Source organism: Apis cerana, linkage group LG2 (assembly GCF_029169275.1).
Source record: "Apis cerana isolate GH-2021 linkage group LG2, AcerK_1.0, whole genome shotgun sequence".
Classification (NCBI taxonomy): domain Eukaryota; kingdom Metazoa; phylum Arthropoda; class Insecta; order Hymenoptera; family Apidae; genus Apis; species Apis cerana.
In genome coordinates this window covers 6,091,005-6,105,764 of record NC_083853.1, presented here as the reverse complement: position 1 = coordinate 6,105,764, position 14,760 = coordinate 6,091,005, and the positions used below count along the sequence as shown (strand labels likewise).

The 14,760-nt window shown below is 34.9% G+C and overlaps 1 protein-coding gene across 1 annotated transcript in view; it reads right to left on the bottom strand.

The window, feature by feature from the left end:
• Positions 1–14,760, bottom strand: part of LOC107996648 (lachesin-like) — a 52,421-nt gene that overhangs the window by 11,214 nt on the left and 26,447 nt on the right. Inside the window, exons 6-7 of the mRNA XM_028666231.2 lie at positions 4,238–4,357; positions 2,972–3,142 (exon numbers count right to left, since the gene is read on the bottom strand). Of these exons, the coding sequence (XP_028522032.2) occupies positions 2,972–3,142; positions 4,238–4,357 (291 nt within the window). The remainder of the gene's footprint in view (positions 1–2,971; positions 3,143–4,237; positions 4,358–14,760) is intronic.

The following is a 14,760-nucleotide window of genomic DNA, read 5'->3' as shown; positions in this document are numbered from 1 at the left end:
TTGATATTTGGAGAATTATCACCATGGTCAACGTTCATTCCTTTTATTAACCCAACAGTCAATAGTCAATAGTTTTTTAGAAAAAAAAAAAAAAAAAAATATTTTATTGCCCAATATATTTATTCCATCCAGTGGAATTTTAGATATCCCCTGGTATATGGCATTGTTGATATTTTTATTAAATTTTTATAGTCTTATATCGAATTGGATCTAATATTTTATTTCATTTCATTCCTTCCAGTTATAAATTTTTGTCAAAATATACCGTTATATATTTTTTTACCGAGATGTTATAAAGCAATTTAATGGAAATATTTCTATTCTAGTGAAAGTTTTTTATACAGGGAATTTTATTAACTTTGCAAAAATATAAAATATTTTTTTCTGTGTGATTTTACTCGAAAAGATTTCTCCCAAATTTTCCCCCAAAAAGATTTATCCAAAATAAACTGTATATCAAAAGTGTCAAAAAATTTTTTTCAACCATTACAATTTCCCAGATTCAAACTCACATTGTTAATTTCAACTTATTATCCGTCAACATCATTCGATCATTCAACCAAAAAATCGAAAGGAATTTTACATTTTATTTTCATCCCATCTATGTTAATTCCTGTGTTTGTCAATATTATATTTTCAAAAAAAGAAAGAAAAGGAGAAACATATAAAAAAAAAAATATACGTGTACGTTATGAATACATCACTGACAAAATTGCAAATTATTATACACGGAATAAATATATCGCAGTTTTGCTTAGAATTAAAATTTATCGTTTTTTAGGCAACGATATACGGGGACGAAACATTTTTTTATTTATTTATTCCCCCCTCCTTCGAATAGTCGAACGAATATATCCACGTCGGGAATCGGCAACGAAACAAATTTGGATTTGCGGGGATCGGTATACGATAACCATCAGTTTCGCAAAAATAAGCAGCTTGGCCAATTCCAAGCCCCCGATACAGCGGCTATTACGCTCAAATTAATAATCAATGCTAATTGCCATTGTCATTAGGTGAACGACCATTATACGTCGCGAATAACTATGTCGTTCGATCTACTTTGCCAACAGTGATAGTAGGTATCGGCTAACTCGATATAGATACGTGGAAAATTTTGCAGACTCCAACGAAATTTATTTATTTTTTTTTTTTTTTTACTGGACCTAGGTCAACCTTGTTTCGAAAAAAAAATGTATATACGTATATATATCACATTTTATTTCTGTCGTCGGGAATCAATTATTATTCCCGATATCTTCTTGTATATCAATAATGCGATTATTTCAATTATTCCGTGCGGGCATTTATCTTTGATTTGCATGTAAATTGTTAACAACGATTTCAATAATCCACGCGTACTGTGAAGCTTGACAGTTTGACGTGTATATTTATCCGCGAATAATAATTATTTTTCTACTTTGAATGATAATTTTTTTTTCCTCTGGTGATTTCATAAATTTGGCTGATAATCAAATTAATTTAGTTGATATTTTTACGTATATTATATTTTTAAACGCGATAAGCGAATATTTGAAACATGTTCAAATATTCGATTAATGTAAAAATATCGCGACGATCGAACCATTGCATTCACAAAATTTCGTCATGAAAATCTACCGAGGAAATAGAGAAATGAATGCCATTGAATGCCATTTTTTGATTTACTTCGATATCTCGATCAGTTGCTGAGATATAAGCAAGTTTTCATGGCGCTTAAATTATGAATGGGTCCCGCTAATATTTTTATTTCCTGGAAATACGCGTGCTTCCAGGAATCGCGTCTGGCATTTGTCTAGAGTTGGTATAGGTCAGTGAGACGAGGCGCGAGCGAAAGGTCCGAATAAGCGACAAGGAGGGAGATAGTAAACGATTAAAAATTATCGTTTCCTTTACACGACGATATCTCGGGAACCGGAACTCGTATCGAGACGAATGAAAAAGCGTTTCAAAGGGGAAAGTTTCGCGCTTCTAATGATTTTTCATCCATTAGCAGAAAATCACTATCTTCGAAGTTATGGAGGTTTAAATTTTTCCCTAATTTTAATACGATTTAATGAACTTTCGAGCTAAATTGTATACGTTGTATACGTTTATTTGTAGAAAGGAATAATCGTATGGTATAAGATTAAACGTAAAAGTGATGAGATAATAAGATATGACTCTGTTTTTTTTTCTCGTATTCCCTGCTATTCTAACAAATAGCAATTATTAACAAACAAAATGAAGAACACAATTTTACCTTATCCATGCTGCTGCAGTCTCTGCATCGACTGACCTCTCTCTGGTCTAATTTTTATCACACTTCCTCTAATTAAGCGAACGTAACGCAACACACGTATGCGATCCAATTAACATTGGATTACACAGAATCGCGATATTATGAGACGTGTATTTTTCACGCAGGATGTATTAAAAAAAAAGAAAAAAAAAAAAAGAAAGAAAGAAAAAAGAGAGAAAATATCGCGTGTATGTTTCCAGAATATGAATTTAAAAAAACATTTGAATTATCGTTTCTTTAATTACATCTTTCTGTGTTAAACGAACGATTTTTAAAAAAAATAAAATAATATAAATGCAAATATTTATTAATATTATAATTTGTTACTTCGTAATTTTAAAAGAACTGAATTAATAATAAAGATAAAATATAAAATTAAATTCGGCCCGAATCAATATCGATTCACGATTTTTACGTTTTAAAAAAATCTTCTATTATCCACTTTTAGAAATTCGATATTTATTATTTATCCAAGTATTTCGTGTAACTGATTTTTTTTTTTTTTTTTTGAAACATTTTCACGAAACTGTACACCTATAACATAGAATACTGTACGCGCACGAGAGTACACCACATTTTTACAACGAGTAGTTGCAAAGTAGAAAAATTCTCTGGGATAAGTGGAGGTAGAGAAAGTTCGAAAACTCTCAAGTTGCGATCCTCATAAACGCATTATCCACGAAAACTCACCGTAAAGTCGAATGTTTCCCTCGGCATCGCCGATCGAGTTCTTCGAGATGCATTTGTAACCACCGAGATCCTGTTTTTGCAGATTCATGATCACCAACCGCATCTGTACACTGTACACGGACGTCTTCGTCTCTGACATCGAGTATTTGTGGTTGCTAATTATCATTTCACCTGAAACAAAAATTTCATATTGTGTTAATGCATCGAATTCTTTTTTTTTTTTGCCAATTTTAATTAAGATTATTATTTCGTACACGATCGTGAAATTGTGGAAACGAAGAAGTTTACGAAATAACGCGTTTTGTAACGTAAAACCAACTTCCATTTTTTCCATTTCTACGTAGCAAGAAATATTCTAAGCAGAAATATTCTTGCTTTCTTCTCTCCAATTCCTAAAAGGATTCCTTTTTTAAAAAACTGTGATCTTGTTGGATCTTCATTTTCTTTTTTCAAACACGATTTCGATTACTTTTACAATAATCAAGGAAGAAAAAATTCCAAAGCAATCTGTACAAATAAAAGGCAAATCGAATTATGCAAACTTCGTCCCACGGAAAACGTTACATCGTAAGAAGAGGGGAAGAAAAAAATGTGCCAAGAAGCCGGTAAAATGGGAAATTTTCGAACCGTACAATGCTCGAGGTTCGCTTCGCATTTAAATTTTTGTACGTGACTTATCTTCGCGAGCGTACACGCTTCGCCGGATTATTATTTTACCCAGCCAGCCAACGAAAATCCACTTTCTAAATCGCGTGCGATTTAATAAACCTATCGATTCACGTTTTTCGACTCGGGAAAAATAAAATATCCTTTCTTCTTCTTATACCTCCCTCTTTCTTCCCAACGAATATTTATCTATTTTCCAGAAGTTTCGCAATTTTTCGCTCCTTTCTAACCTTTCTTACCGTGTAAAAAGAATACTCCAAAATAACGTTAACCACAGTATCGAGCCGACTTTGATATTAAATTTTCCATTTTCTCAAGAGTAACGTGTTATTACAGAACAAGAAAGAAATCTCTGGACACAGCTACGCGATTTCGTTCATGAGATTGTTTTAATTTTAAGGCAAGAGATGTATACAAGCCAGAGGATTAAAATAAGTAGAATAGAGAACAGAACTGTCTAATAGAGATACAAGACTTATTACAATCGGATAACATATTGTGAAAATATGACATGTATAGATTTTTCGAATTTATTACAATTAGGCAAAGTAGCACAATCTCGAAATACGAGATAAAACGACACGGTTAATCGAATCTTACCTGATTCGCGTGTCCAATAATTAATGGCCTTGGGGGAAGCTTCGACGAGGCAGACCAGCGTAACGTTGGTTCCAGTTGGCGCTCCGACTAGCTGGTTCGGTACTTGAACCATGGGGTGAACTGCAATTTATCGTGACGCCATTAATCAATGGCCAAACATATAAAGTATACGTATATGTAATAATTATCGGCCGCATCGCGATTTGTCACCCGACATTGGACCCGGATCAATGGAACGTTGGAACGCGGCGACACGCGGTTGCAGATTTAAAGTAAATTTCGATCCTCGTGAAATTATTGCGTTTAATGCCTCCGATCCCGGAGGATAATTATTATTCGCGAAACGTTCTCTATTTTGAAACGAAGAGTTTTAAGTTTTATTTTATTTTTATCCAGTTATTCTATCCTTTCCATCTTGTTATTAAAAATTTGTAACCTGTTGTTTGAAATTGAAATTGAAAGTGAATTCCAAAAATTGGGAAGGGAATTTTGCTGTATTCTACGAAAAAGTTGTACCGTTGTTCACGATAGAAGAATGTTTAAACTCTTTCGAAAACTTGTATCATCGTAAAGCAATGTAATGAGTCTCTGGGGCACTGTTTACAAGAAAAAGTATACACCTACGTTATCCTATACACATTGTTTGTATACGCTTCCTTCTGTTTCACTATCTTTCCTGGTATTTCAAGTAAACTCGTTTTTTATCACTGCTGCTTCCTGTCCTCTTCGGAAAAGATTCTTCGACGATAGCAATTTGGTATTTTAAAACTGATAGAAGGAAAGGAAGTAAAATCGGCGAGAAAAAGAAAAATAAATTATCGTATTTTAACCTTAATTGCTTTTATTCGACGTATCGTTACGTAAATACAGATAAAGTAGAATGTTCAACATATTATCCGGTTCTACTGTCCAAACATTCTACCATCCATTCAAATGTTCCATTATTTGAAACTAAGTGTGCTTGTTTCGTTACTTTAGCATGATATCGATATTATGTCAACATTTTGTATACGATGCAATCAGAGAGAAAGTATATATATAACAATAACTGTGAAACCGATCGAATAATTTATCGAGAACTAAAAAATATTTATACAAAAATCGCTCGATAGATCGTATTACCCTCAATTCGAACGATGAATATTTATCAAAAAAAAATCACGATACGATAAATATTAAACCGAAAAAAATCGATTCACATACCGATGATCCTTTTTGTTGTAAACATAAAATATTAATAAATTTAATAATCGCATATCTCAAAGGAAAGAAAGAAAGAGAAACTCTCAAACAAAAAGCCTCCGTCACGACACGTAAAATCACGTGATATTCCTGTGCTCACACACCAAAAATTTCCAATTTCTTCAACTTCAACCACCTTTCCAGCCGCAAACAAACACCCTCCCTTTCTCTCTCTCTCCATCTCACTGAATTAAATATAAGACGAGCCGTCACGAAACTGTGTCACACTACACAACGAAACCAACCCCTCTTTGCCAACTCGTAGCCGGATCATATTCATTCCGCAATTTGCACAATTGCTGCGCCCATCGAGGCAGTGCAGACGAGCTGAAGAGGAGCGACAGAAGTCGATGTATTTCGCCCTGCTGGCAAGCAATCGCCTTACGAGATATTTTCGCGGTGTTTGTCCTTTTGTGTTCGGAGCATTAACCCTCTCGAGGGGAGGCCCGCGTAACTTATGATAATGAAAATGCCGGCGTGGTCCTGTCATTTAGAAAAGGGGAGGGGGGAGAGTAACTCGCGCATCTTTCGTTCCAAATATCGTAAGCAGCTTTCCATGAGCTGCTTACGTTGTAACAGCCATCCAAGCTTCGGACTCGACCAGTTCTTTTGACCGGAAGACCAGCCTCCCTCGTTCCTGCATTTCAGAGGGGGCGGAGGGAGGGCACAAAGGGCTCGCCGTGTATCGGAGAGGAGCTCATCTGCATATATTTCGAAGATAAGTAGAGGAAAGTGGACCAGATGCATACGTCTTGGAGGGTATCTCGTTTCGTTGGAGGAACGAATTTAAGATAGGTTTAAGATATGTTGAGGGATAAGGAGGTTTGGGTTCAGTTGTTTAGTTTTTCTTTTTTTTTTTTTTTACGTAATTGTTACGTGAGATTGTATATCATTCTTTCAATTATTCCAGTAAAAGGAGAATTATGATTTCGCCATTTTCTTTCGTGCACGTCGTCGTTAGATTTAGAGATCATTCGGTTTTAAATGATACCTGGTGTATTCTTCAACCTGATGCAAAAGTTAGATTAGAAATTTTACGTCTCGTTTACATCTCGAGGGTGTAATAAAATAGTGCGGTTGAATGCGTGAGATCCGCATGAGCGTGATGAAATTGTCAAAGCCATGTAGGTTGATCAAGTTGGAAAGCTGAGAGTTCGAAAAGGGCCGACTTGATTAAGATCAAAATTGAACCAAGGTGGTGTAACTCGACGATGGTTGCGCATATATTGGGATGCCTTATACAGTAAAACCCTTAACCCAACCAAGTCCACGGCGTGCATATAACACGAAAACAAATCTGCAGTTTCTCGTGCACCCGTGGGACTTGTAGGTTTGCGAAGGAGTAAAGCAAGAGAGGCCTTTGATTCCCTGGTGAGAGGAAAATACATTTTCTGAACTGTCAGCCTCCGGAATGAACTATATCGTTGCCTCTTACCAATAAAATATCATAAATTTAACCAAACCTTCGATTTGTGTGCGTACAATCGCGTGAAATCTACTATTTTATACGATTGTACAAATATATATACATAACATTTGAACTTGATTCGTTTTTAATCTGTAATCGTGAAGGAAGATCTTCAATGTACTTTGATTAAATTTCCAGTATTTAAATAAACGACAATGAAAATAAAAGTGGGAATACAAGATTTTTACGTATCTTGGAAGCAAAGTTAAACGAAGCAAATTTTAATTCCGGCCGAAAGATTCGTTAAATTTCCATCAACGAAAATAATTAATTAAAACCAGGCGTAAAATACGTATACGCGTCGCGCGTAAATCATTTTACAAATTTTACAAGGTAATTAAATAAATCACGTGGCTGAGAAACGTTTATCCAAGGGGGATATGGAAAAAATAAAAACGTACATACGGACGAAAGGTGTCACGTTACGAACAATTTCCGGCACGTGAAAGTTTTATCCACTGTCGATACGGACAGAATTATTTAATACATCGCGTGGCCAATTAAAACTTTTTTCCTCTCCCTCTTTCCTTCTCTCGATTCCCGCGAGCAACAGACTTGCGGCTATATCGTAAATCAATCTTTATACCTGGACACGTGGTATCGATTGGTACTCGTTCGAATTCATTTATCCTCCGATCCTGTGGCTCCTCGCCTCTGCCTCCCCTCCCGTGTTTAGATTAATGAGTCGAACGTAATCCAATTCTGTAATTGGCCGGCGCGAAATTGAAATCGATGACACCGAAAAAACGCGAATAAAGATGTGTACCGGTGGGGCAATAAACGCCGACACGTTCCAACGCGATCGAATTGGGAACAACGGGTCGAAATCTCTCTTTCTCCGTAGAAATCGTGCGTGTCGAACCACGATTTTCACGCGAGATTTCTTTTTTCTTCTTTTTCTTTTTTTTTCTTTCTATCATTATCTTTGCGATTTAAACGTTACCGATTAAAGATTAAATTGTCTACGACGAGTTGTTTCGTTTTATGAATTTATAATACAGTGATGTAACAGGGGTTTGATTGGTATTAATAACGTATCGATTATCCGTATGGTACGGAGTTAAGTTTATTTATCATTGTTCTAATTTTGTTGCAACTAATTGCAAATTGGCTGGGTGGCCATGTTTTTAACGATAAGCAATGTTGGCACGAATTAAATGCGAATCGGTTTCATTCGTTATCTTTTATCAGACGTTATATGTACATTTCCGACCGCAGTCTTCGATTTTGTATATTTACACGCACGAATTTCGGGGTGAGCCCTGATTTATGATCATCGATTCAGGTAAATTTAAATTAAATAGAGGCAGAATTTAAATTTTACCGTGATGGCCGGATTTTAATCGATCCAACAAGATCTTCTCATCTATAATCGCGGATAAGTGTTCCAATCCTCTCTAATATAAACAATAATATATAACGTCGTAAAAAACAAAATACCAAGATTTTTAAATCATTATCAAAATTTCCAAAAACCTTAAAAGAGTTTAAATGGTATTCATCGAGCGAGAAAGATCCTGTTCCTAATTTTTCCAAATCGATTTTCATTATTTTTACAAACATTCTTGGATAACAAAAATCGAGAGGATCAAGTGAATACACTATAAACTTTCTGACTTTTTTTTCTTAACACCCTTTTTCCTCATATCCACTAATAATTGGAAGGGAAGGCTGAGAGAAAGATAATTGGAAAAGGGTGACAGGGCGAAAGGTGATATCAGGGGATGAAGGTGATATTCTTCGAAAATGTTAGGGATGGTATTTGGTCGGCCGGTTGCGAAATAAATCATTTAAATTGGAAAGAGAAATCCCGGCTAATAGCTCAGGATCTTGGCGAAGGTGTTGTCCCCTGATGCGATTGCGGCGATGAAGTAAGCCTGTAAGACGAAACATTGGGACGCCCTAATAGGTTTCCAGGTCGGCTGGTCAACCCGCCTTATGTGCTTTCCCTGATGGTGGACGATCTTCATGATGAGTATTAGCTCCATAATATCAAAAGTTCCCTTCGATAAATTCTTCTTAATAATCCCGTCTGCTCTTATTTATCAAGTTCGACGATGATTAATCCAAAGTCGATACACGAAACTTCAAGTTCCAAGATTTCCTGTTTTATTTCTTTTTTACGGAGCCGAAATAAATTGGAATAAATCATTTCCACGGAACGAAATCTCCTAGCGTTTAAGAGGTTGCCAACAAATTCCCTCCAAAACAGCTCCAATTAGACGTTAGACGGAAAATTTGCTGGAAATCGTTCGAATCGGTGGATGGGTCGAAGGCGCGACGCGTTATAAACGACGTTAAAACATCGGATCGTTTGAGGATGTCCAGCTGGGAATATCGTGCAAGCGAAATACGCTTGCCGTGCTGCGGCAAAACGCTAGGAAATCCTGTAATAGGTTTCTGGGTTGACTGGCCAAGGGAAGGAGGCGCTGTGGTTTTGCGGGGATGGCCAGCGTAGAAAGCGGAATTCCCTCTGCTTCTGGGCCAAAGGACAGATCTTCTTCCTACTTCCTACCGTTCCTAATACCATAACCTTCCATCCGCGAACAGAAACGATTCGTACGAATTTCTTCGCTCAATATCGATGAACCAAGTTTAAAGTTGCACTCCTTGCCACTCCTTGTATCGCGTTTCGACGCGAGGGAAACAAATCCTTGGAAATATAAAAATGCTTCGATGGTATTCAGGGAAAGGAATTCATATTACGATAAGTGCACGGTGTAAAAAAAAAAAAGCAGAAATCGTAAACTGCAGTTTAACGTGTAACTGGGTGGTTAGGTAGGCAAAGGCGACAGAAATCCAATACTGGCGGTAAGAGGTGTGCGCGTAAAATTCTTATCTATGGAAACAAGAGTCGAAATTCCAGATTGGCGTGCGAACGATAAAACTTTCCATTCTGATCGTTCTAATTTCGACGAATATCTGAATACTTTACGCGATAAATTTGCATAAAAAAAAAAGTGCAGTGATAAATATGATAGAGAAAGAGATAGAGAGAGGCTGATAAAAAACAGAATTATTTTAAGGGCGAACAGCGATAAGCAAGAAAGGGTAGAAATCTATTCATTCCATCCAATATAGAGAGCTGACGATATAATGATAAATTTTAAAATAATATTTATTCTTATATATTGCATTAGAGTCCGATCGATCAACTTCAATTAAATCGATATTTTAAGCTTTCGACGAATGGTCGAATTCCATTGGTTCCGTGGAAGAGTTTCGTTCGAACAATTCCATTCTTCCTTCCTTTCACAGAAGAAGTTGAGAGCCGCTTAGAAACTCGCGTACAAACCGCCCCTTCGCTTTTTAGCATCCAACTTCCGCTGTAACGTTTCGTTCCGCTGGCGCGTCGCTACTGGCACTATCAGGAATCTCGTTAATACCATCGACCTTGCCCAAACTTTCCCGAACACGCGTCGTTCTCGATGACGTTGTTGGATGCGCGTATAATAGCCGGTCGTGTTTCATTCTCTCGTTTGTCACGTTTCGAGGAAGGTATTTAGGGGAGGGAATGATATTAAAGGAAAGAAGATATTTTATTACCGAGGTTTAAGATTAGGAGGATTTTATCCTGACGAGGGGGTCGAAAAAAATTATTAACAAATAAAACAAACGAGATATCTTTGAATATAAGTTAAAGAAAATGATATTTTCGAGTGCGTCTCTCATGAGTACTTACACCCGTCGTTACGAGCAATTGCAAAGCGATCGTTGGCCGCGATACTCGAGAAAGAGTGGAAATTGGGGGAACAAAATAAAGCTTGGTACAATTTGTCCCAGAAGAGGCGAACCGGGCCCGAAATTGTTCCACCGGTGACAGCGATTTACGGCAGTTGTAATCAGTTTGATTAACGCAGACAGGGGCGATAAATGCAGCTAGGGCGATGCATCGAGGCTACTTCAATTTGCGAGGAACTCGCGAAGCCTCGGCTGGCGTTGCCTATTAAGTCTATTGGGTGTAGTATCGTGCCACCTATTATTTTCTTGTCGATTGTTTTCCGTCCAATGGAATTCGTTACGGGCACTCTTTAATACTGCTTAATACTCGTCGATTCGTTCGATGTTTGCTAACTCAAACGATCGAATTAATAACTGTGTATTTAAATTATGTTACGATCCGAGATGTAAGAACGATTCCATTTTTTTTTTTTTTAAACTATTTTATTGAGTTGGCCTGTTTTCATAATTTGCTGTTCCGTTGCTCGTGGTTTTGGTTAATCAATCGTGGTTGTCCTTTTTGTTGAAATATTCGAAGATGAGATACGAATGATTTGTATTATAGCTTCTTAAAAATTTGTGGTATATAACTCCTCGTGTTACTTTCATAGAGTTTCATAGAGTTGTATAGCTGTTTCGTTAACGAGCTAACTTGGGATTGGTTTATTTGTTTACGTGGGTTAAAGTTGAGGATGAAAGTTCTGTTTTCAAAACTTTTTGAAGAATTATTTAACAAGAGACACGTCATTACTGAAAAGATGATCTGTAATAATACAGTTGAAATATTATTTCTTAGTTAATAAATTAATACAATTGGTAATTAATTATTGTACGAATTTTACAATTTTTATTTATCAATTTTATTATTCTATTGGTATAAAAAAATATATCTCAACGAATAATTAATTCTTAACGTATATCATAGCTAATTGATTTGGAATGAACAGTAAAAGTATTAAAAACAAGTATTGGGAGGTAATATTATTGGGAAAATATAAAAAGTAAAAACGAACGTTACTATAAAATTAAACGATTTAATTTCTTTTCTTTTCTCAATCTCAAATTATTTTAATTTTTTTAATCAATAATAATGGATCCTAGACGTTATAATACAATCATTTTATCTGATCATCAATTATAAACGTCAATTATATTAGTTATTAATATTTTGAAGATAATATTTTATTCAATAGTTAATTAATTTCACGAATCTAAATTAAATCCCTCGAGTTATTGATTAATTATTATATCGATATAATTCAATATGATATAAAAGATATATTTCCACACTTATGTTATTTTGTATTAATTATTGAAATATAAAAATATTAACTCCAAATATAGTTACCCTCTTTCAATCCTTGTCCAAAAAGATATTTCGAGAAAGAGTTTCATAGAGAATCAATACGAAATTTGTTATGAATTAAAAATGTTTAACTAAAAATACCCATTCAAGTATTTCCTCACCAATAAAATATCGACTTGGATTTGTGACGTATCAATTTAATTGATTAAAATTGCAAATGTATGCAATTGTGATCCTATTTTAATTAGAGTTAATTTTGCATAAATCATTTCATCACATTTTTCGATTACGAAAATCTTTCTTTGCAATGTTAAAAGAAACGATGTTTAATTTAAAAAATGTGGAAAAAATTGTTGCAAAGATTTTAATTGTTTATCGTTTCGAACGATATTTGAGAAGCTTTATAGCCCTGAGTCAAAAGTTGGAAGTTAATCCGTACGAATCTAAATTAAGTTTCGCAAGTGAAGCGGACTAGATAGATAGCACGTTTAGTGGCACGTTTAGGGTAGAATAGTTACTACACACCGGTAGATTTAACCCTTTAATTTTCTCCAGCGAAATATTCCGTAGAAACGAGCCACGTTTACTTGGATACAGCTTTCTCTTAATAAATATTCCGTGGCCAAGACTTAATGTATCGTAAAATACAATGAATTTTCAAACTTCCTTCTCATAATTCGAAAATCTTTTATTCTTTTCGTTACGATAAAATTGAAAATTATCGACCGACAATGTGAATGAATCGAAAGGAGATTCAAGATTGTTGTTTTAAATTGAATTGAATTTAAATAGAAGATCTTGATAAAGGTAAAACAAAGATAATAAATTCTTTGCAGTTGAGTTTTTCTTTTTTTTTTTTTCTAAATAAGCGAGATATTTATAAATGTTCCGAGAACAAGGAAATTGTTGACAAATTAAGATTCATTTAAAGAGTGGTGTTCCTTGTAAAATAAGTTTATAAGGGGGGACATTAAAGGATTATCTAGGTACGTTTTCCAGGTTTTATTGTCTGGTGAGTCTAAACTGCGGTTTCCATGGGATAAGCACGGTCAACGGAAAGTAGCATTTTCCACTAAACGAGAAAACCATGGTATTTCTACCTTAATAAAATGACACCCAATTTCATTCTTCTATAACGGCTGTAACTATTTGATATAAATCATAGTTTCCTATGATATTTCTGTATTAATTCTTTATTGTATATTATTTGATATATCTTTATTTTGGTAAAAATTTTTTTACCAAAAAAAAAAATAAAGTTATAAAAATTATACAGAAAAGAATTATAGAATAAAATTGTAATTTCCAGATATTTGTAAAATTAAATGGAATTATTTCTATATTTCATTACAGTTGTATGAATACAGTTAAATTAATAATAAAATACCGGAGGAGGGACAATACGATTTTACTACGCATAAATCATTTTTCTGTACTTTCATTTCCAATTTAACGTCAAAAATATTCTTTTCGTTAATTAATAAATTTTACATCTAGCATTGAAATTTGTTAAAAATATAAAATATAGGAATTTTGTAATATTTTTTCCTATTTTACTTCCAATTTGATCATTGTGTCAAATATTGACACAGTAATTGATCGATAATACTAAAAACGAGATCCATTTCGTAACGTTGAATCCCATACTGTATGCATATTTAGAGATTATTATTTCAATATATTTATTTATTCATACGAAATAATGAAATACACGGAACTGTTTGAAAACCGTTTCATCATATCAAAATCAAAATACCAAGCAAAATGAAATTCAAATTGCATTGCTAAAATTTCACAATTTACATATATCAGTCATTTCCAATTATCGGCTCTCCTACTGTCCTATGAACCATTTCCGACAAACAACAGTGACGGATAACCACTGTGAAATTTACGTAAATAAATTACACGCAAACAAACTGGATTCCGGATGTATCGTTTCGTAAGACACGCTAATTAAACAATCGAAATTGTTTGCAGGAGGGTTAATAAATCGCGTGTAATCAACCGACAATTAACCGGATCTCCGCGAGCGCAACGACAGTTATTTCCATTCACACGTTGCTATTCAAGAGTCGTACAACAAGGGGGATGGAAAATGGAAGGTGTTGCCAACGGTTAAGCACGCTTTCTGCGCAATAATGACCAGCTATTTGCACAATTAGGAATTACGCGATGAATTTGAGCTACCGCATGTTTAATTCAAAGATTAATTTGATTTTCCACTTCCGTTCTACATAAATAAATAAGGTATAACAAATTCGTGAAACGAAACGTCTCTTTTACCTTTATTAAAATCTTATTAAAATTAGGAAAAATTTAAACCGCTATAACTCGGAAGATAATGATTTCTGATCAATGAATCAAAGATCGTCGGAAGCGCGGAACCTTCCCCTTTAAAATGCTTTTTCATTCATCCCGATACGACTTCCGGTTCTCGAGATATCGTCGTGTAAAGGAATCGTAATTTTAAATCGTTTACTATCTTCGTTCCTGTCGCTTGCCCGGACCTCTCGCTCGCGCCTCGTCTCACTGACCTATCTCAAACTGTAAACAAGTGACCAAGGCAATTCCTGGAAAAAATGTAGGTCACTGGGCCGCGAGCTCGTTTATAATTTTTGCACTGTCGTAAATGGACACTTCGAATCCTTATATCTCAGCAATCGATTGAGATATCGGGATAAAACAAAAAAGGACTTCAATGGAATGGTTCTCTCTATTTCCTGAGTGGGTTTTGATGAAAAAATTTTTAATTTTTTCTCACGTTTTTTTACACAAAAAGTTGAA